The sequence below is a fragment of the Primulina huaijiensis genome, chromosome 12 (assembly GCF_012295235.1).
Source record: "Primulina huaijiensis isolate GDHJ02 chromosome 12, ASM1229523v2, whole genome shotgun sequence".
NCBI lineage: Eukaryota > Viridiplantae > Streptophyta > Magnoliopsida > Lamiales > Gesneriaceae > Primulina > Primulina huaijiensis.
In genome coordinates, this window is record NC_133317.1 from 2630831 (window position 1) to 2651707 (window position 20877).

At 35.0% G+C, this 20877-nt stretch overlaps 4 protein-coding genes across 5 annotated transcripts; 2 read left to right on the top strand and 2 right to left on the bottom strand.

Annotated features, from left to right (window-relative positions):
• Positions 1 to 594: 594 nt before the first annotated feature.
• On the bottom strand, positions 595 to 6324 carry LOC140989652 (CASP-like protein 5B1). Its single transcript, XM_073458961.1, has 3 exons — positions 5621 to 6324; positions 4635 to 4767; positions 595 to 829 (listed from the first exon to the last, which is right to left on the bottom strand). Exons 1-3 carry the CDS (start codon positions 5749 to 5751, stop codon positions 629 to 631), a joined length of 465 nt encoding a protein of 154 aa, XP_073315062.1. The 5' UTR covers positions 5752 to 6324; the 3' UTR covers positions 595 to 628.
• A 205-nt stretch (positions 6325 to 6529) lies between these two features.
• On the bottom strand, positions 6530 to 10705 carry LOC140989650 (uncharacterized). Its single transcript, XM_073458960.1, has 6 exons — positions 10533 to 10705; positions 10102 to 10141; positions 9928 to 10017; positions 8389 to 8551; positions 7117 to 7390; positions 6530 to 6998 (listed from the first exon to the last, which is right to left on the bottom strand). The coding sequence occupies exons 1-6, from the start codon at positions 10584 to 10586 to the stop codon at positions 6807 to 6809; spliced, it is 813 nt and encodes a 270-aa protein (XP_073315061.1). The 5' UTR covers positions 10587 to 10705; the 3' UTR covers positions 6530 to 6806.
• Positions 10706 to 12859: 2154 nt separating this feature from the next.
• LOC140989269 (proline transporter 3-like) lies at positions 12860 to 16385 on the top strand. Of its 2 annotated transcripts, none has more exons than XM_073458435.1 (8): positions 12860 to 12942; positions 13014 to 13254; positions 14020 to 14244; positions 14344 to 14438; positions 14663 to 14852; positions 14968 to 15092; positions 15279 to 15494; positions 15882 to 16385. In XM_073458435.1, the coding sequence occupies exons 2-8, from the start codon at positions 13140 to 13142 to the stop codon at positions 16257 to 16259; spliced, it is 1344 nt and encodes a 447-aa protein (XP_073314536.1). In that variant the 5' UTR covers positions 12860 to 12942; positions 13014 to 13139; the 3' UTR covers positions 16260 to 16385. The 2 variants fall into 2 exon arrangements, with proteins under 2 accessions (XP_073314536.1, XP_073314537.1); XM_073458436.1 differs by having other exon boundaries at positions 12934 to 12950.
• Positions 16386 to 17408: 1023 nt separating this feature from the next.
• On the top strand, positions 17409 to 20620 carry LOC140989284 (syntaxin-81-like). The gene is made up of 8 exons (XM_073458452.1): positions 17409 to 17608; positions 17769 to 17903; positions 18020 to 18103; positions 18214 to 18318; positions 19033 to 19176; positions 19744 to 20004; positions 20115 to 20246; positions 20403 to 20620. Exons 2-8 carry the CDS (start codon positions 17817 to 17819, stop codon positions 20544 to 20546), a joined length of 957 nt encoding a protein of 318 aa, XP_073314553.1. The 5' UTR covers positions 17409 to 17608; positions 17769 to 17816; the 3' UTR covers positions 20547 to 20620.
• The last annotated feature ends 257 nt before the right edge of the window (positions 20621 to 20877 follow it).

A 20877-nucleotide genomic window follows, 5' to 3' on the forward strand; every position in this document is an offset into this window, starting at 1 on the left:
AATTGGTATTAGAAAAGGTATAGATTCATAGTATTGATTTTAGCATTTGATATTAGAAAAGGTATAGACTTATAGTATTGATTTTAGCACTTTCTGAATTGAAATTTAGAAATTCTCCCATTGAACTTTACAAAAAATACTAGCCATTCTAACGATTGGTGCAATGACAGATTATGCCCAAGAACCAATTTATGCAGCTTGCAAATGTATACTGAAATTATCCTATCCTCGAACCAAACGGAAACCCATGCCTGACGACGAAACACAATGAAGATTTCGAGAAATCTAATGGGTTTTTTTGGGGATGATTCAAATTTCCACCCTCCAAAAGCCCTCGGCTCACATCTTCTTCCCACCGGAGAAAAATTACACTAAGGAAGACTGGAAGAAGCATGAGGGGAAAAGTTGAAGTTTTTAGTATCAAGTTAAGAGCTACTATTTGGAGAAGGGATTACAATTTACAACATCGTTCATTAGGAATCATCGAAAATATACAACCCCCAAATAATACACAGACACGCAAAAAGCATTTCCCGCATGTGAATTTCAACTCATTCTGTTTACATGACGCAATAAGCCAACAACACTCGTGTGTGAATAAAAAAGTTTCAATATCAACTCGTTCTGTTCAAAAAGATGGGACAAGCCAAAACATGACATATGAAGAATAGGCAACAAGAAACCATGAGGCAAATGCCAAAGCTATGGATATCTGAAACATATCGCACGAATATTTGGGCTCTATCACACAGAAGCTTGTATCTCTGGTAAAGAGGACAATAACACCAGCAGACGAGCTAGCAGCCGTGAGCGATAGAGTAGCTGTAACCTGCAGAAGGAACGAATTAGTTAAGAGTTTAAAATCCACTTCTGGATTGAAATCACAGTGGTATAAGAATGATCTCGGTAGGATATAATGGCCAAATGATGTAATATTGATAAATAACCATACATTTGTTAAGTGAGTTATTATTTAATGGAGTGGGGCTCACATTAAATTAAATAATAATAAATTTGTTATCCCACATCGAAATAATCTGAAAACTGAACGAGTGAATTAGTTATAAATAGAGCTCAATTCCTTCAATTATTGTATTCCAAAATCAAAAACTTTTTAGCTTTGATAAAAAGAGAGTGCATAGAAAAAAAGAGTGTATTTTTTTTTGAGTGCGAGAATTCTCTTGTGTGAGTTAGAGAAAGTATTTTCTCGGTATACTCGGGTTGGGAGTGTGAGAAATATTGAGTCTATTGGTGTATACACTTATTGTAATATTTCTTTCAGTTATAAAAGTTGCAGTGCTCCGTGGACGTATCCTATATTAGGTGAACCACGTAAATCTTTGTGTTCTTGTTGATTATTTTATTCCGCATTTTTTGGTACTATATTATCATCGTGGTTGGCATCGCTTCGGGTGTAATTCCCCAACAACTGGTATCAGAGCCTTGTTGTGAAAATTCTAAAGAATTCTGAGTATGCTCTGTGGTTGCAGCTTTGTCTGATCTTCCACGTCATAAAAGATTTTTTAGATTTTTTGCTAAGGCTAGAGAAGATGGCCTGAGATGATGGATCGGGACCCAGAATCAACAAGTTCGACGGTACAGATTTTACGTTCTGGCGACTACAAATTATTTATTATTTGTATAGCAAGAAGTTGCATCAACCTCTATCTGGAAAGAAGCCGGAAAAGATGGAGGATGATGACTAGAAGCTTCTTGATCGATAAGTGTTAGGTGTAATACGATTGACCCTAACGAAGAACGTGGCACATAACGTGGCGAAGGCAAAAACAACGAAGGAGATGATGTCCATTTTGTCGGACATGTACGAAAAGACATCGGCAAATAATAAAGTATATCTCATGAAGAAGTTATTTAACTTGAAGATTAGATAAAGATTCATCGATGGCTAAACACATCAATGAATTCAACACGATTGTTTCACAGCTGACATCGGTTGAAAGTAAATTTGATGATGAGATTCGGGCACTTATTCTTTTGACGTCTTTACCAGACTATTGGGAACAGATGCGGGCAACGGTTAGCAACTCTGTTGGAAAAAGAAAGCTACAATTCAATGATGTCAGAGATCAAATTCTTGCTGAAGAAGTTCGCAGGATGGATTCGGGTGAAGGAACATCATTAAGATCTGCTCTAAATCTCGAGAATAGAGGAAGGGGCAGGAGTGGCGAAAAGAGTTTTAACCAATGACATGGTAGGCCCGAGTCAAGAAATGGAAAAGACAAAAGCAACTTTGAAAAGAATGTGAAATGCTGGAGCTGTGGTGAGACTGGTCACTTGAAAAAGAATTGTAAATCAACAAAGAACGACGCTAATGTTGTTAACGAGGAGGTACATGATGCTCTATTACTATCCATGGAAAGCCCGGTTGATTCTTGGGTTATGGACTCGGGAGCTTCGTTTCATACCACTGGTAATCGTGATGTATTCGATAATTACATTGCGGGAGATTACAGAAAAGTTTTCCTAGCTGATGGAAAACCTTGGGAAATAATTGGTATGAGTGATATCCGGATGAAGATGACAAATGGATCTGTCTGGAAAATCAACAAAGTAAGAGTTTTAACCAATGGCATGGCATAGTAGGCTTGGGGATACGAGTGAGTAGAGAATGAAGATGCTTGTTTCAAACGGAAAGCTACCGGAATTAAATATCGTTGAACACAAGCTGTGTGAAGCTGTATTTTTTGGAAAGCAGAAAAAAGTGAGCTTTTCAAAAGAGGTTAGAGAACCGAAATCAGCGGATTTGGAGCTGGCACATACTGATATATGTGGACCATCTCTTGTGATATCTCTTGGAGATCACTCAAGTATTATGGGACTACTGTTGATGATTTGAGCAGAAAATTTTGGGTTTATTTTGTGAAAAATAAATCGGATGTTTATGAGACCTTTAAACAGTGAGAGGTAGCCATGGAAGATGTGATGGATTCACTGTCATCCAATCACATTTCGGAGTTGTCAGAACTTCCTGAAGGTAAAAAGGTTTTACATAGCAAGTGGTAGTACCGGTTAGAACATGACGGTAGCAAGCGGTACAAAGAAATACTTGGTGTAAAAGGTGAAAAAGAAGTCATTGGTTACACTGATATTTTCTCTCTGGTGGTAAAGTTAACTACTATCAGGACTGTACTTGGATTGATGGTAAAAGAAGATTTACATCTGGAACTGTTAGATGTAAAGACGAGGTTTCTTCATGGAAAGCTAGATGAAGAAATGAATCAATCACAGGGATTTGAAGTACGAGGGAAAGAGAAAATGATGTGCAAACTTCAGAAGAGCTTGTATGGTCTCAAACAAGCTCCAAGACAGTGGTACAAGAAGTTTGATGGTGTAATTAATAATGATGGTTTTCTGAAGTATCAGGCTGATCATTGTTGTTATGTGAAACTTGGTGGTTATTATATCATACTACTGATACATGTAGATGATATGTTGATAGCAGGAGCTTGTTTGGAGGAGATTGATACACTCGAGAAAGAGTTATCAAAGGAATTTGCTTTGAAGGATTTGGATGCTGCAAAACAAATCCTTGGAATGAAGATCATTAGAGATCTGGTTAATGGAGTCTTGAAGCTTGATAAGATCTCTGGAAGCAAGAATCCAGCTGATATGCTCACGAAGGCTGTTATCATTGAAAAACTGAAGTTGTGTTTGACTTCAGTTGGTCTCCTGGACTAACAAAGGAGGTATGAGCTGCTGCACTGATGGTGTGAAGACATGATTGAAATCAAGTCTTCAAGTGGGAGAATCGTTAGGTGAGTTATTATTTAATGGAGTGGGGCCCACATTAAATTAAATAATAATAAATTTGTTATCCCACATCGAAATAATCTGAAAACTGAACGAGTGAATTAGTTATAAATAGAGCTCAATTCCTTCAGTTATTGTATCCCAAAATCAAAAACTTTTTAGCTTTGATAAAAAGAGAGTGCATAGAAAAAAAGAGTGTATTTTTTTCTTGAGTGCGGGAATTCTCTTGTGTGAGTTAGAGAAAGTATTTTCTCGGTATACTCGGGTTGGGAGTGTGAGAAATATTGAGTGTATTGGTGTATACACTTGTTGTAATATTTCTTTCAGTTATAAAAGTTGCAGTGCTCCGTGGACGTAGCCTATATTGGGTGAACCACGTAAATCTTTGTGTTCTTGTTGATTATTTTATTCCGCATTTTTTGGTACTATATTATCATCGTGGTTGGCAACGCTTCGGGTGTAATTCTCCAACAACATTCTGGTTCCATACAAAGATCAAGTAACACATTCCATAACATAATGTTAAATTGAATTTGCCTTTCGAGACCGTGAAACTAAAAATAGACTAAAAACTACGTTTGATAGATTTCCACTCATACTGAAATTACCCTCACATTAACAGCATTCCCCAGCCCTCAAACACTGTGTGTTGCATAAAATGGCATTAGGCTTTTGTGTTATCCTAAATCAACTCAAACTCCAGAAAACAACTCTCTTTATGACAAGTGTATAATTAGAGGTTTTATTTGATAATCCCTTTGTTTCAAGAAAAAAATGAATGCAATGAAGAATATGTTACTGATATAATGTTACATACGAGTATGTAAGTATTTCAAACAAAGGTTAAGAAAGATGTTAGTCACCCAATCGCCAACAACAAGAAGACTGACTATGAAGTTATTACGAAGGCCTTTGTTGAATCTCAAAGCATGTATGTCGAGGCATGCAAGTCCAAAGCTCCACAAAACTTGAAGACCCATGGATGCAATCAAGTAGCTGTTAAAATATGCGAACAGATTAGCAATCTTTGGGTGAATTCCATGATTCAGACACCAGAAAGTTTTTTAATTGTAGAATTGACCATGACTCTCAAAATTATTGAGTTCAAAATCATATAAGCAGGCAATTTCAAGAAGTAGAATAGTTGTTTCAATTTCAGCCAAGTATCAGAGAAATAGAAATTGAACTTTCAGTACTGATTTCAGAGAAAGCGAAGTAGAACACACACAAAATATGAAAGAAAAAACTTTATTTTTCAGCCATGACAAACTGAAAAACACAGCACATACAGTCAAATCAAGGAGCTGAATACAAAAAGGCCCTCAACTCATTTTTCTGGCTAAAATAGGAGAGTTATCAAACAGAACTGGAAAGAGGGAGCCAACATTTCAACTATGTCAATAAGAACCAGTTCTGTGTTGAAACCCTCGGTGATCTAGTGGCACCTTGGCAATCGTTTTGATCAATGGAATATGTTTCCTAGATCACGCGCATGGAAATTAAATTAACAAATTGAATAATGTATACACATCTTGAATCCAAATCTTTTGTTGCACACGTTTAGGAAAATTTTCATAATAGGTTTCACATTCATCTACGAAAGTCTCCATTAAATTTTAAGTGTTACTCATCTACCTAAATGAGAGACGATTTGGAATACACCAAAAACAGAGACTCTATTCAATTTTTCTTCTTTCAAAACTTCCCACTTCCTCCTTTTAGTAGGCACGACCAAACCCCAAAAACTATTTGTAATATTTTTTTTCCAACAACCGCATGCAATGCAACCCATATATAGAAAATAGCAAAATAAAAACAAATCGGTAAGAAAAGAAAAGGAAGAAATTACCAAAAAGTCGTAGTAGTAGAGAAGCCAGAAGCAGAAACCATAATCCCAATAGAACTAGCTGCAGACATACACTGCCCAATCCTTATTACCAGCCCTCTTTTTTTCCCTGGACCGCCAAACACCTCTTTCATCTCTCTTCCAGCACCCTCTGAATTTTCGCATATTTTTTTGGCCAAAGATTAAATTTCTACGAGGTGGGTTTTTCTCCACAACAAGCAAGGATTCAAATTATCAGATAAAAAAGAAAACTTCGTGATTTTTTAAACAGCAAACGTCAAAATTCTCTTTACTCTCTCCACCAAGAAAGATGGGATACTGGGAGGGAAATGGGAGAACAGTGAGGGGACGATCTTCCGATTTCACAACACTGAAATGGGAATTGAGACTGAAACTTTTTTTTTTGGATCAAAACATAATCCTGTCTGGTTAGAATTGAATGGTAGACTGTCATGATTATTTGTTGGAGGAGCTGATTTGAGACATATCTAATAATCTGCGATCTCGCGCATCTTTTCAGTATTTACGGATGCTAAAAAAAAAACAGAAATAAAATAAAGTGGAAAAGGAGATGGGAATTTGAGTAAACTTGAAGTTTTTTTAAATGATGAATCACGTGACAGTCATAGATCGTTCAAAGACATCTTACAAATTCAAATAAAATGTGCAAGGGTGCTGTTTCTTACATTTCCAGTTATGAATTTGTTGTTGATTGTAAATTTGGATAAATAAATACTTATCTCAGTTCATATTTTTTAACAATATATACAAAAGAAGTTATTAAACTTTTTATAAAAATAAAAACACAAAAACTTTTATAAGATCATATTTCAAGTCAATTTTATGAAATAAATGTCAATAAAAGTCCACAAAAACCAAAAGATTTTACAATATTGTTACACACCAACTAAATGAACTAAACCAGCAGGACAAAACTCCCCACTATTGTAACAACATAACTGATATCACCAAGTATTTGTTAATTGCACATTCAAACACACCCTTTTTTCACACATTTTTATCTATTTCGGTTGTTAGAATATTAACACCCAACAAATTACAGTCTACAAGCCAAAGGTTGTAAGTAGTAACATTTCCATCCAAAAATATAAAACAAAATTATTTTTACAGTTTTCTCTTCCAGTAACGAATGCACAGCCTAGCGTCCGCGAACCATACCAGTATGTAGCTAAGCGAAGAACCACATTTTGATAAAGATTGACAAGCCCATTTGCAGCACGAATGCAGAAATGACCACAATCGTGAGTTGGCTACTCTGAATATAAGATCTGAGGTTGAAAGCAACGAAGCTCGATGATGCAGCACCAGCAATTAATATTATAGTCCATCGCAAAAATTCAACTGGAATAACCAGCAGAAACTGGAAGTACCCAAAAAAAATGTCACATCACATTCTGAATACATTGGCAAATAAATGACTTGCAATAAGAATGCGTAAGATTGAATTTCATGCCTATAAGATAGCCATTTATACTTACAGAGCTTAAGACAAAAATGAAAAGGGAATATCCCCACAAGCACCAAAAGCGAACAAGGCTGGCACTTGAACCCATATATTGAAGCAAAAAGTAGTACGCGAGTGGAACTATGAGCGCATAACCATATATGGATCCTGCAGCCACATTTAAATAGTTGACATCAAAGGTCCATGACGAAATTTGGCTGCTGCTTCTTTGCATTAGGTAGGTGGCACAGTTTCCGAGGGAAGCAATCACAAAAACCAATGTTGTGGAGATCCAGACAAGACCGTAACTGAAATATGATAAATAGTAAGGATTCCAGATGAGTCTGATCGATCAGAAATGGAAAAGGACCACATTCTTCATCAAACAACTTTCCCTTTTTTAAAAAAAAATTAGAGAGGATCGTTGTCAAAGTGTCCCGATTAATATATCTTCTTATTGCTATTGTAGAATATGACAAGCTGGGAATCTACATGCCCACATGGGGAGAAATATAAGAGAGTGAACTTAAAACTCATCAATTATACACCACATGTCAATTCAAATATCTTCGTTGACTGGACAAAATACTCTGAGTTCCATTGTAAAAGGCATTTGGAATAAAATGGAAACAGATAAAAAAATGTTTCAGTTATACTAAACTTGAACAGAAACAAGAAGAAATTAGAGATAGGCTCCTAATAAACTACAAAAAAGTTATGTTCCGTGGCATTTTATCTCAGCCCATCATTGTCTCAGGTAGTGTTGCAGTCAACAGGAGTAATACTATCAAGCTAAAGTTGTTCCTCAGTATTTTACAAGGGAATTTTTTCCAATCAACTGGATTATTTGACGCAGCAAAAAAATATGTTCTCCCAGGAAGAATACTTGAGACCAATGCCAAATAGTTTGGTCGATGGCCATTTTCAATTTAATAATTTTATTAATCTATAAACAAGCATTCCTAAATTTGCTCCTATCCTGTTCACATACACTTGTATCTTAATTTAAGGTTAAAGTAGAAAACTAGTTGAAAAGTAACCGGTGCAATTTTTTGAATTATCATATCATGTGCAATCCAACAAAATATTTAGTTTTTTCTCAGCACTCACATTATATATGCATCAATATCTATACAAGGCAAGTAAGCCCATTCCCATGAAAAGAATGGGATCAGGGAACGATATGAGGCTTGATTCATTTCAGACTTGGGAGGAAAAACGAACAAAGTTTTAGATAAAGAAGTTATATAAAATTAAGTATCAAAAGAATGTCAATAAGAGCATATACAATCACCATAAAACTTACAGATCAGGGTTTGCATCAATTTTGCTGACAAAATCTCCAGTGGTAGGATATAAAGAACTAATCAATCTGTTCAACACAATATCTGTGTCTACATTGAAATATTGTGAGCAGGAAGTGATGTTAAAGAATCCTTTCCAGTTTGTTTGTTGCTGCTCTCCACCATCTACAACCATTAGCCTTAGTACATAATTAAATTGCACAAGCAAGATCCTTTAGCTCAAATCATTAACTTATTCAATTATTAACAGTTTAACACTTAGAAAGGACTTGGGATAACTATGGATGCATCATCCACGCAAATATCTAAGAATCATTATCACATGAGAAAAGCTCGCCTTTGATACAAACATCACGCAAAAAGAGTAATATGTGAGTTCCTTAATACGAGATAAGAGAAAGATAGAACTAACAGCAAATTAACATTGTGCATTCAACAGGAAAAAAATCACCACACATCTTAAGTGACACATTCCATTCTCGCTAAAACCTGTATGAGATTTACTCACCTGAAAACCGGTAGATTGATCCCTATACTTTTACTTGAATTCATAGATTTTACCATTACTGTTCATGATTCCATTTCCAGTGTAAGATGTAGATTGTAGGTGAAACAAAGTTGGTGCGAAATTTTGTGACTGAATACTACACATGGCTCACATGAGAGAGAGAGAGAGAGAGAGAGAGAGAGAGAGAGAGAGAGAGAGAGATGCGTGAATCATATTATTCAACTTTCTATGTGAATGGTCCCACGTTAATAAAAAAAAAAGTCCCACATATGAAAAGAAGAATTACATCACCTTGGGTCAATTCCATAATACTTGGTAAACACCACACAATGAGACATTTTTTTACTTTTTTGGGTTGATAATGTGTTGTACTCTTAAATGATAAAGAAAATTATTCAAGAATTTGGTGATTTGCGGATAGAAAAAGAAGCAGGGCAGTTTCCTCTTGAAATAGAAATCAATATTTTATATGAAAGCTCAGAATTTACAGATGGCATAGCAGGCCTTACTTGCAAAAACACCCGGATGAAGGAGCTAACACCCTGGTGCTCCTCGATCTTTAGAAAGGAGACTAGTGAAAGTACCACCAGGTCATGCTTTCAAGAAAGGACTGGGGACTGGTAGAATGTATCTCAGTCCCTTCTCTATTATTTCCAGGCATCTCACATCTAATTGCCTATCCACCTACTTTATCCAATCAGTGACAATTCACAGTTTGTAGTCCTCTAATATTCTTTTAGCTATTCTACCATAACGAAGAACTTACAGAATACAACCGCTTTCAAATTCCTACTTCAACCCAGGAATCGTCGTTTGAAAATATGTATTTGCATAATCGGTAAAATTAGAAGCTAATAAAAGTGGAGGGATTTTGTTGGATGATAGAAAACAAAGTAATGCTTTAATCTTCACTACCAGAACACAGACACCATCAAATTTCAACAAAGACATAACTGCAAAATGCTGCAGTTCAACACACTCTGATCCCTGTGAAATAACTGCCATCAAAGAGTTGATGAGGAAAAATTCTCACCACTGACACCACCTACAGTTTGATATCCCTGACCCTGACCCCCACCTCCACCGTTGTTGGGAGGAAATATTTGCAAATTTGCACCAGGAACTACATAGAGTTTCAAAATGGAAATTATAAACTTTGGTGGTCAAGATTCATCAAAAACAGAATCTTTGATATAGAAGCTCATACCTTCTTTATTGGTGGTCTTCTGGTCTCCACTAACAACAGCCTGCAAATTTTTTTAACATGGAACTATAATTTCATCTAAAATATCAGCTGGGCAGCTGATTCAATTTGGTTTCCAAACATTTGTAATCATGATTTTGAATTAATCATCAAAGCACACCAAATTCTTGTTGGCTAATGATTAGTTAATTACAACAGCCACGACTACCAGCCCAAAATTGACAATAAAAGTAGTCCTCGCAAACGAATACGAGATTTCGTCAATTTTTCAAGCTCTCGGAGCTCCCAAACATAGTAATAAATTCATAACACCGATATCCATATCTCAACCACATCAGATTCGATCAAATAATTCCATAACGTAGCCTATAAAAAAATTTCTAGCATAAAGGAGAAAAAGAAAAAAGAAAAGCTAGACAACAGTAAATGCGTACCGGAACAGAGCCTAGCAAGTGGCTGGAGGGAAGATTGGCGAAGGACTCTTCCATCGGATTCAATCGATTAACGAAACGGGAAACACGTTGTATCCAAGCAGTGATGCTAGATGGGGTTAATTTCCGCAATAGCAAAAATGTTGGGGGTGTTTTTGTGATTTCGAATTCTTAGTTTGCAAGTTCCAATGTGTCGGTCCAAATAAAAATATTTTCCCGGTTAAATTTGACTTTAGTAATGAAAATTATGATAAATTATAAAAATATCATTTATTCTAATTAAATATTTTTTTTATTCTCTATTAACTTTGAGAAATAAAAATTACCGTATTTAATATTTAAATATAATCTAACATAACTTACTTGAGCATTCATTTTCATGAAATATACCGCATTCATTTAATTTAAGCTCATATTATCTCCTTCCCGATTCTTCTTTCCATTTTTACATTTAGTTGTAATTTTTTTTGTTTTACTAATATATTAAAAACTCTATAAATAAATAATTTTGAGGCCATGAAATGTTATTAATTTAAAGAGTTATTAATTAATCGATAAAATAATAATTTTTTATTCGACAAACATTAATTGAATTACATAAAAATTTATTTTGCTTCATCAATGCACGGATCAATTTTTCTGAATTAATATAAATAAAAACATATATAATTCTATTTCACTAAAATTTTCTTATGTTTGTAATTTTAGAGAATTATTATTTATGATATTAAAAAGATCATAGTTTTATACTTGGTTCTTCTGAAATTTTATTATCTTATTAATTTATCAAAATTATTAATTTAGCATATTTTCTCAATTCGAGACCAAAAGAATATATTGTTTTAGATATATTATTAATTTATAAATTATTAATATATAGGGGTTTTACCTTATCCTCTAGCTAAGTGAGTATTGAAAAATGTGCAACTATTTTTGAATAAAATAAATACTATGAATAAATTTTTAGTCGTCCTCAAGTATTCGAGAATATCATTTAAGATTTTCCGGTGCAATGGACCGTGGTTAAACTAATATATACTTGCAATACTGAGGGCAAAAACTATATCAGGTCGAGTATACACCATACCATGTTTATTATTTCCAATGGTAGATTCATAATGAATATGAGTCATAATTTGTATCTCTTCTTCGGTATTAGGGCACAAAGACTTTAACATTAGTAGATACCATATCTTGGATTCCTCCATAAATATCTTTAGTATGATATCGATATATTTTGATGAAGTGAGAACTCATATCCGTTATCTTTTGATGTTGGAGTAAATACTTGTATTAACACAATAGCCTGCAAATCACTTTAGTCAAGTAACCCGTATTGGGCAAATCTTGTGTAACAAGCTCTCTGAAAACGTATTAATAAAGAGAATTGAACTTCTGACTATTGACTAAACGCTGTTTCACTCCATCAACTCGAACACCCATTAGTATCTCTATATTGAATTACTGGATTGAGCGCTCTAAATAAATGCCACTTTCCCACGAGATAAGTTCCAACTTCCGAACCAGATTTGAAATTTAAGTTATCTCTAAAAAAATTACGTTTATACGATTCATTATAATTGTTTTTAAAAATAAATTTTTATCTCACTAAGTTGTATTAATTGATTAAAATGGATAAACACGTGGAAAAAGAGTATTTTAAGATTTCAAAATTAAGGAATACTATATTGTAAAATCTCAAGCAAACAAAACTATTTTTTAAAACCACATGAAACTATTAATATTTCAGAAAATAAAAACAACAATATCAATTGATTGAAGTCCAAAAATTTAATCAGAACCAGGTGTGATAGCTAGGTTTAAACGAAATATCCATGCGGTTTTTTAGGTGAAACTTCTTGTGTGATTACGGCAAGTTTAGGACAGTTAAACGTTTTGTAGCGCATCGACAAAACGAAGCCATGACAATTAATTTGATTTTATATCAAGTAATGAATTGGCACACATAAATAATAAATATGACACATTTTAATTTAATAAATACACCAAAATAAATGAATTTGTTGAAATAACTTTGATTATCATTAAAAAAAAAAAAAAGACAATTGAATGCCTGAACAATTTTTTTTTAAGAAGCTATGCAATTTCATAGTTGAGATGTAACAAAATTATAAATAATCCTCTATTCACTCGCGTCTCCCCCGGGGCCAACAATCTCCACGTGGCAATGAATCCCGAGGAATCATGTTCAGCCCCAAATCTAATAAACGGCCCCCATTTAACGGTAACGAATCAACTGTTTGGTTTGATGGGGACTGTTAATTAACCAGTAACCAATCAATGCTTTGATTTTTACATAAATAAAAAATTCAATCGAAGAACTCGACAACCTCAGATGAAATTAATTGCCAATTATAAAAATTCAATTTTCCCCCTCTCGTTTTCTCTCAAAGTACGGAGGTACATTCGATCTCGGCAAACTACTTCGGGTTTTTTGATTTATTGCCTTGTTTTTTTGGTCAGTAATAAATAGTGGAAGAGAGAAGAGAGGAAGAAGAAGGGTTGGCTTTGGTAATACTCGAAGAGGAGGAGGAGGTCATTGGACTGCTATCGGGAGCAGGATAAGAAGGCGGTGAGGTGGTGCTGGGAATGGGTGGCCAAGGTGGAGACGGCGTCGTTGGGAACTCCGCCTCTGCGGGAAAGGTCTATTCCGATGATCATTTGGCCGTCGAAATTCCAGACACCGCCCACCAAATCAGCCATGGTTCTTTTTTATTCAATCCTTTTTTCTTCTTTTCCTTTTTTTTTTTTAAACTTCACACTCCGATTCATTCATGGGCTTTCCATCAGCGAATTAAGTTATTGTGATTTTCATACATGTTTTTTAATGGTGCCAAATCAACAAGCTTTCTACAGTGGCTGGTTAAGTATTAGAATCAGTATTTTAGAGGAAACGTTGATTGCCGAAAGGGTTTTCCTTCACTCAGTGTATTTCGGATTCTTTCGGAAATAAAAAAGATTTAGTGACTTTCTGGGTTTGATTTGAGTTTGTTGGATATGTTTATTTGTGATTTTTACTTTGCATGTGTAAGCATCTATCTATTCTGAGGATGTTATGTTTTCCAACTTTTTCAATCGGGAAAATTTGATCAGATTTGAGCTTTAATTTGTTTAGCCTTATGTTTGATATATTAAAAATTTCTACCTAATACTGGAAAATTGGTTGGTTTAAAATGTTGTATTCTAAATCTTTTACCTGTCCCACGTATGACGTAGACTTTAATGTGTATCTTAACAAAATTCATTCAAAATATGTTAAAAAAATGCTGAAGTTCAGTGTACTTTTAATGGAACTGTTCATCCCTCAACATCAATGTGATGATTTACCTTTGAACTGAACTCATCTATTGATTTTTGTTCTGATGGCTTGTAACGTCGGTGATGTGTTTTATTTTACTCTATTGGCTTATTGTCCTTGTTATGTTAGTGTATATTCATGGTTTCAAGTGGGATTTGTTCTTGTTTGTAGATTCATGGTTTCAAGTGGGATTTGTTCTCACTACTGGAATCAACAGTGCCTATGTGCTGGGGTACTCTGGCACTGTCATGGTTCCGTTGGGTTGGATAGGAGGTGTGGTAGGACTTATCCTTGCAACAGCAATATCTTTGTATGCAAATGCTCTTGTTGCCAAGCTTCATGAGTTCGGAGGAAAGAGGCATATCAGATACAGAGACCTTGCAGGATTTATATACGGTAAGCACAAATAACATGTAACGATGATAAAAAGAAGTCGAATCATTTCTCCAGTCCCTTTTCTCACAGAGTAGAACATTCTAAGGTTTGTTTTTATAGGTAGAAAGGCATATTGTCTGACATGGGCACTGCAGTATGTGAATCTCTTCATGATCAATGTTGGATTTATCATTTTAGCTGGTCAGGCTTTTAAGGTACGTTATTACTTTTGTTGTTTCAAAGTCCCATGTTTGAGTTTGGAGGATAGTCTTCTCAATTACTCCGTATCTGACTTTTATCTCTGCATTTATACTTGTGGCGCTCTAACATCAAAATCTTGAAGTATGATACCTATCGATGCCATGAATTTTGAGATACTGGGATTTTCTGATAAAGATCTCGAGGCTTTAGTTGATTTTATTATTCTTATGGTTCACAGGCTTTTTATATTCTTTTCCATGGTGATCATTCCATGAAACTTCCATATGCCATTACCATAGCGGGGCTAGCCTGTGCTCTGTTTGCCATGGCCATACCCCACTTGTCAGCACTGCGTGTATGGTTGGCATTTTCAACGTTCTTTAGTCTGGTATACATCATCATAGGATTTGCACTGGCACTTAAAGATGGTATACTATCCTGATTTTCTTGTTTACATTTCTTAAGCTAAGATGTACCAAATCCAGTTTCCCAGAGCAGAATTCATTTTAATTTTGTGATAAGGAAACCATTCATTTGCAATAGGCACTGAAGCTCCTCCCAGGGATTACAAAATTCCAGGATCAGTCACAGACAAGATTTTTACGACCATTGGTGCTTCTGCAAATCTCGTTTTTGCCTTCAATACTGGAATGCTTCCTGAAATACAGGTAAGACAGAAAATTAATGAGGAACTTTCCGTATGAATAGCATGTGTAATTAACAGTAGGGTCTTCTAGGAGACTTTACATGTGACTTGCTGGTGTCTAAATTGCTCTCAGTTCGCCAAAAAATCTTTTTAGAGGTTATAGATTCGGTTTTTGATCAACTCTTACGTTTATTCATCTTTTTGACAGGCAACAGTGAGAAAACCTGTTGTTGAGAACATGATGAAGGCTCTGTATTTTCAGTTCACACTTGGAGTTCTGCCAATGTATGCAGTGACCTTTATGGGATACTGGGCTTATGGTTCCAACACATCAGCCTACTTGCTCAACAATGTTAATGGTCCAATTTGGATCAAGGCTTTTGCTAATATTTCAGCTTTCTTGCAGACAATCATTGCTTTACATGTATTCATCGTCATCCCTTTTCTATTTTTATCTTGATTGACCCATTTTACATATCGTGAAAACATTTCAAGGTAAATTAAATCGAAACCCCCTGAAGTGAAGCCCGGCTACCAAAGCACCCATGAATTGCCTTTGTATAACCTTATATTTACACCTTTTCAATGCAAAAATATACCTCTTTCAAGTTTACGGTTTTGAGGCTTTATATCAAAGCACCCTTGAATTGCCTTTATATAACCTTACATTTACACCTTTCAATGCAAAACATACCTCTTTTAAGTCTACCAGTACAATATAAGACCAAAATCAAGAACTTTTATACCAGTTTATCGAAATCATTAGGATTTATGTATATTGACTTCAGAATCACCATTTTTTGGCTATCAGATTTTTGCGAGCCCGATGTATGAATACTTGGACACAAAATATGGGATCAAAGGAAGCGCGCTTGCTTTACGCAACTTGTCTTTCAGGATCTTAATCAGGGGCGGTTACCTAGGGATGACCTCCTTCGTTGCAGCCTTGCTACCATTCTTGGGCGATTTCATGAGTCTTACGGGAGCTATTAGCACATTCCCTCTCACGTTTATTCTTGCGAACCACATGTATCTTGTTGCCAAGAAGAATAAGCTTACATCCTTGCAGAAGAGTTGGCATTGGCTAAATGTCTTGTTTTTTGGATTTATATCAGTTATAGCAGCAATTTCTGCGGTGAGGCTTATTGATGTGGATTCTAGTACTTACCATGTTTTTGCAGATTTATAATTCTTTTTTTCATTTGATTGAATAGATGTACCGTTAAAAATACATTTATTTTAGTTCACGCTTAGAGTCTTGTTTGAAATTTTATGGTATTCCTACATAATTCTACAACTATAGTTTTAAACGTCAACCTATCAAACCCACTAATTAAAGTACTCTTGGAAGCTCAACGCCGATAGAACATTAAATATCTTGGATTTATTTTTCTGATCGAGAATAAAAGTATTATAATTGGGTATCGAACCCGACGTATTATCATAAACTTGGAACTTTTATGTAATATGAAATTAGACTTGAAAAATTACTTCTTAATTATGAATTTGGGAACGGAGCTGATGGTTTTGTTGCAAGGCAACACCATTGGTCATAGTTATTGTGGAAACAAATGCTCTTGGTGTGCTCAATTTCATTTGCAATACTTCTCCATTTTTCCATCTCTTTGTGAAAAATGCTTGGGCGCATGGCTCAAATTTGATTGTTTACGTTGCAACAAATCTTCCAATTATGTAGCACATGGTGTCGTATTTCATGGTTTCGAAATCGACAACGCCCAAAATTAGGAGGTCTTGTCATCTATTTTGAGTCTTTTTAAGAATTGTGACTCGATTCCCTTTTTTTTTAAAAAAAAATATAACCGAAAGAATTTAACATAAGAGATCACACGACATTAATAAAATACGTCGGATTATAAATATTTCATGCTCTTAATTTTCTCCCATGATAATCTGTTACTATTTATTAAGTTTTTTTAATAAAGTCGAAAGTCTCAGTGTCATTATTTATTTTTATAATTAAATATATTAATAAAATATCAGATTTTCAAGACATATATAACTAAATAGATAACATATAATTCTTAAGCATGAAGTCCCAGATTCTATCCCACCTTTTCTCTTTTTCTGTGTGATTTTCCATTTTCATTTTATATTTTCCAAAATTACAACGTGCTTCCGTTTAAATATAAACTAAATTTCAAAAATTTATGTGAGACTGTTTCACAGGCTGAATTTTATGAGATAGATCATTCGGATCATCCATGAAAAATATTATTTTTTTATGTTAAAAATATTATTTTTTATTGTAAATATCGGTAGAATTGATCCGTCTCATATATATATATATATATAAATATTAGTGAGACGTGTAACATGTTCAAACTAAATTAGGATCTTACAAAGAGTCGGTCACTTAGTCCAGCGAAGCCTTATGGTACGCTCTACATAATATGCTTCGAATGGTAAATGAGGGCGGATAGAACTGGGAAACGCAGCAACCTCCGGCGACGGTCGACGTCTTTTTTCACCTGCCTCGACGGAATCCGGATTACTAATTTTCTCGATCGAGATAAAAAGGTACGATTTGCATTAAATTACATTACCATGTCTACCGTATTAGAGAGGATATGGGATAATTGGCAGCGAGTGATCCCATAACCTGTCGGATTACGTTTTTTGTTCATGTTTCATCCGATGTTAAGAAATATCGGCGCTATTTTTTTGTGTATTTTTGCAGAATTTCGATCACTTCTTTCTCTTGAATCGGATCTGAAACGGTGAAACCATGGCAAAAGTAGTAAGAGTTAGAGATAGGACGGAAGATTTCAAAGATGCCGTCCACCGAGCGGCGGTCAACTTTGGATATACCGAGGTTCCTTCTTTTCGCGTCCAACGTTTTTTCATTTTTCTGTATATTGTTTTTTTTTTTTTGGAAAAATCCTTCTCCCTTGGTCGACGATGATTTTAGTTCTAAATCTTAATTGGCAGTCCAAAACCGCGGCAATGATGGCAACTTTTATAATGCGCAAAAATCCGGACAGAGGGCCGTTTACAAAAGCTGCAGTAACTACGGTATGCATTTAGTTTTGAAGACCATGTTTTATCTTTGCATCGTTAACATATTTCTCTCGACTTATATGTCTGACTGTTACTTGATGCTCGTTTGACCCTTTATCCTCTAGCTTGAAAGTATCAGAACTTTGGAGGAGTTCTTGATGAAGCATAAGAAGGATTATGTTGATCCACACCGTACCACAGAACAAGAGAGAGATAGCATTGAACATGAGGTGATACATTTCATGTTTTTGTTTTTGGTTTTTTTACTTTAAAGAATTTTGTGAACTCAATCACCTTTTGATGTGAAAACATATTTTTAATGATTGTGGTTCATTTCCCATGACTTCAACTTCATCTTTAGAATTCCCTGTTAAATTTAGTCCTCAATGTTCAACCAACGGTCACCTCCCTTGAATCAAAACATCTGTATCTGTATAGCTCAATTGTCTAATATCATTTCATGTTGTTTCTCTTCTTTTTACAACTTTTCATGTTTTGTCTCAAGTATTGGTCTCTGGATTGATTCCATTTGTGTATGCCACATGCACTTTCACATAGAGAACTCGATTGTGCATTCTTTCGTATTCTCCAATCTTCAGATGCATTATATGTACCATGCCTTTTCGCTTTTCTCCAAGCATCCATCAACTCATTTCCGCAGCTTTTCGAACCAAATATTAAAATTTTGGGTGGTTTTAACTTGTAATTGAGGATACATAGAAAGCTTTCCTGCATCAAAATGAGTGGAGATCAATAGCTTGTGATATATTCGTAACATGTATCAGTTTTTTAACTGATTACATAATGACATAGTTTGAGTTCTTGTGGTATCCAGACTTTTTTATATTCTCTTTAACTAATGTGTGGTGCCAGGTGCTGTCTGATAGTATCTTTCTTGGTGGTATTGTTTGCCTGCACGTTTTTTACCGACTCTACGTTTGCAGGTTACAATTTTCGTTAAAACATGTAAAGAGAGAATAGATGTTCTCAAAAATAGCATAAACAAGGAGGAAGCAAATGCAAAGGGATGGCTTAGTATCAGAACTGATAATTCAAATATTGATACTATAGCACACAAACATGGAGTGGTACGAGTTTTTTCTCGAGTTTTTTTACCACCCATGTAGTTTGATTCAAACCCAGCGTTCTAGTTTTGGGTAAACGAACACCCCAACATTGGTGTATTTGGTTGATCAGTTAATATTAGTTAGTTGAAATAAAAAAGCATGTTAATTCATTACTGTCTGGTAGCCTTTTTTTACCTTTCAGGATCTTTATTAATAATTGTACAGGAAACATACTTTTCTTTATTTACGTTTTACCCAAGGAGTATCTGATTGCAGCCTTGAAGTACTTATCATTTTGGCATTCCTAGATTTCTTTCTAAACCTGGTATTCAGTTAGCTACTCTGGAATTTGATCATATGAAGTCAGATAGAATGCCATGGTGCATGGTGCTGTGGCGCCTAATAGCTTTTCTTTCCCTTTTGGTTTCAATATTCTGAACAAAAAAGTATCTGCATCTTAAAGTAAAACCCGACTACCCAAATGTTGATTCTAGGGTCTTTTATATTGAATGCATAATACATAATTTCTTTGCAGTTGTTCTATGATATACTTTTCGACATGTCAAGTACCACATGTTCCTCACGCAGGTGTTAATTTTAAGTGAAAAACTTCATTCAGTGACATCGCAGTTTGATAAGCTCCGAGCATTGCGCTTCCAAGAAGCCATCAACCGGGTGACACCTAGAAGAAAACCGAAGGTGGCTGTCCCAGCTGATGCTACTGAGAACTCTAATTTTGTAGAACCTAGAGATGGAAGTAATTTAGAATTAAGACAGCCTGATGAAGTTCAAACTGATCCAGTTAGGATGCATAAACAACTATTGGATGATGAGACACGCACCCTCCAGGTGATTGATTTTGTGTTTGACCAGTTAAACTTTCCTTGTGAAACGGCATGATAAAGTTGTATAATGATTCACTTTAAAGCTTCTTTCTGCATTCGTACCTGTTTCTGCAGGTAGAGTTGGCCAGCATGTTAGATGCTGTTCAAGTAACTGAGACAAAGATGGTGGAAATAAGTGCGCTGAACCATCTCATGTCCACTCATGTATTGCAACAGGCACAACAAATAGAGTATCTATACGAGCAGGTCAGTAAGTATAAGTTCATTTTCATCCTATGAGAAACCATTTCCCTTCACACTAGATGTATCTAATATCTGACTCGTGCTAACGCAGTGTTTTCGATGATGATCAGTTTGATAGATGCGGTCGAAATTGATGCTTTATTATTTCAAATTTTACAGGCAATTGAAGCAACAAAAAATGTTGAGCTTGGAAACAAAGAATTATCACAAGCCATTCAACGAAACAGCGGCAGCCGAACTTTTCTTTTGCTCTTTTTGTTTGTCCTTACCTTCTCAGTCCTGTTTCTTGATTGGTATAATTAAATGAAACATCGTTCTTATTGTCTCCTTTTCCGTAAATATCGATATGGTCAGTAATCAAGTGGTGGTTTTCCATCCATGTGGCCGTGTTTGGCAGTTCGTAATAACTATAGTAGAATCAGTTCGTATACACATAATTATTTTCTTTAATGATTTTTTTTTCAACACTAAATTTTGGAAAAGACTCTAAAGAAATATAAAAAATGCAATAATTTGTGTATACTATTTTGAAGTATAATAAATTAGAAAAAAATAGCTAGTTTACTTACTGTCGTTCAAGATGTATTCAGAGTACCTTAGAATGATACATTTAGTGATATGCTAGAAGAGAGAA

What these genes read in the sequence shown, in the direction of transcription:
- LOC140989652 (XM_073458961.1), bottom strand. Translation starts at nt 5,751, where the DNA reads ATGAAAGAGGTGTTTGGCGGTCCAGGGAAAAAAAGAGGGCTGGTAATA. An exon ending in TCTACTACTACGACTTTTTG is followed by an intron (nt 4,768 to 5,620) that starts GTAATTTCTTCC and finishes ATATTTTAACAG; the next exon opens with CTACTTGATTGCATCCATGG. An exon ending in TTCTTGTTGTTGGCGATTGG is followed by an intron (nt 830 to 4,634) that starts GTGACTAACATC and finishes TTCCTTCTGCAG; the next exon opens with GTTACAGCTACTCTATCGCT.
- LOC140989650 (XM_073458960.1), bottom strand. Translation starts at nt 10,586, where the DNA reads ATGGAAGAGTCCTTCGCCAATCTTCCCTCCAGCCACTTGCTAGGCTCT. An exon ending in AACTGTAGGTGGTGTCAGTG is followed by an intron (nt 8,552 to 9,927) that starts GTGAGAATTTTT and finishes TAATGGTTGTAG; the next exon opens with ATGGTGGAGAGCAGCAACAA. An exon ending in ATTGATGCAAACCCTGATCT is followed by an intron (nt 7,391 to 8,388) that starts GTAAGTTTTATG and finishes ATCATATTTCAG; the next exon opens with TTACGGTCTTGTCTGGATCT.
- LOC140989269 (XM_073458435.1), top strand. Translation starts at nt 13,140, where the DNA reads ATGGGTGGCCAAGGTGGAGACGGCGTCGTTGGGAACTCCGCCTCTGCG. An exon ending in CCTTGCAGGATTTATATACG is followed by an intron (nt 14,245 to 14,343) that starts GTAAGCACAAAT and finishes TTGTTTTTATAG; the next exon opens with GTAGAAAGGCATATTGTCTG. An exon ending in AGACAATCATTGCTTTACAT is followed by an intron (nt 15,495 to 15,881) that starts GTATTCATCGTC and finishes TTTGGCTATCAG; the next exon opens with ATTTTTGCGAGCCCGATGTA.
- LOC140989284 (XM_073458452.1), top strand. Translation starts at nt 17,817, where the DNA reads ATGGCAAAAGTAGTAAGAGTTAGAGATAGGACGGAAGATTTCAAAGAT. An exon ending in CAAAAGCTGCAGTAACTACG is followed by an intron (nt 18,104 to 18,213) that starts GTATGCATTTAG and finishes TTTATCCTCTAG; the next exon opens with CTTGAAAGTATCAGAACTTT. An exon ending in ATGAGACACGCACCCTCCAG is followed by an intron (nt 20,005 to 20,114) that starts GTGATTGATTTT and finishes CTGTTTCTGCAG; the next exon opens with GTAGAGTTGGCCAGCATGTT.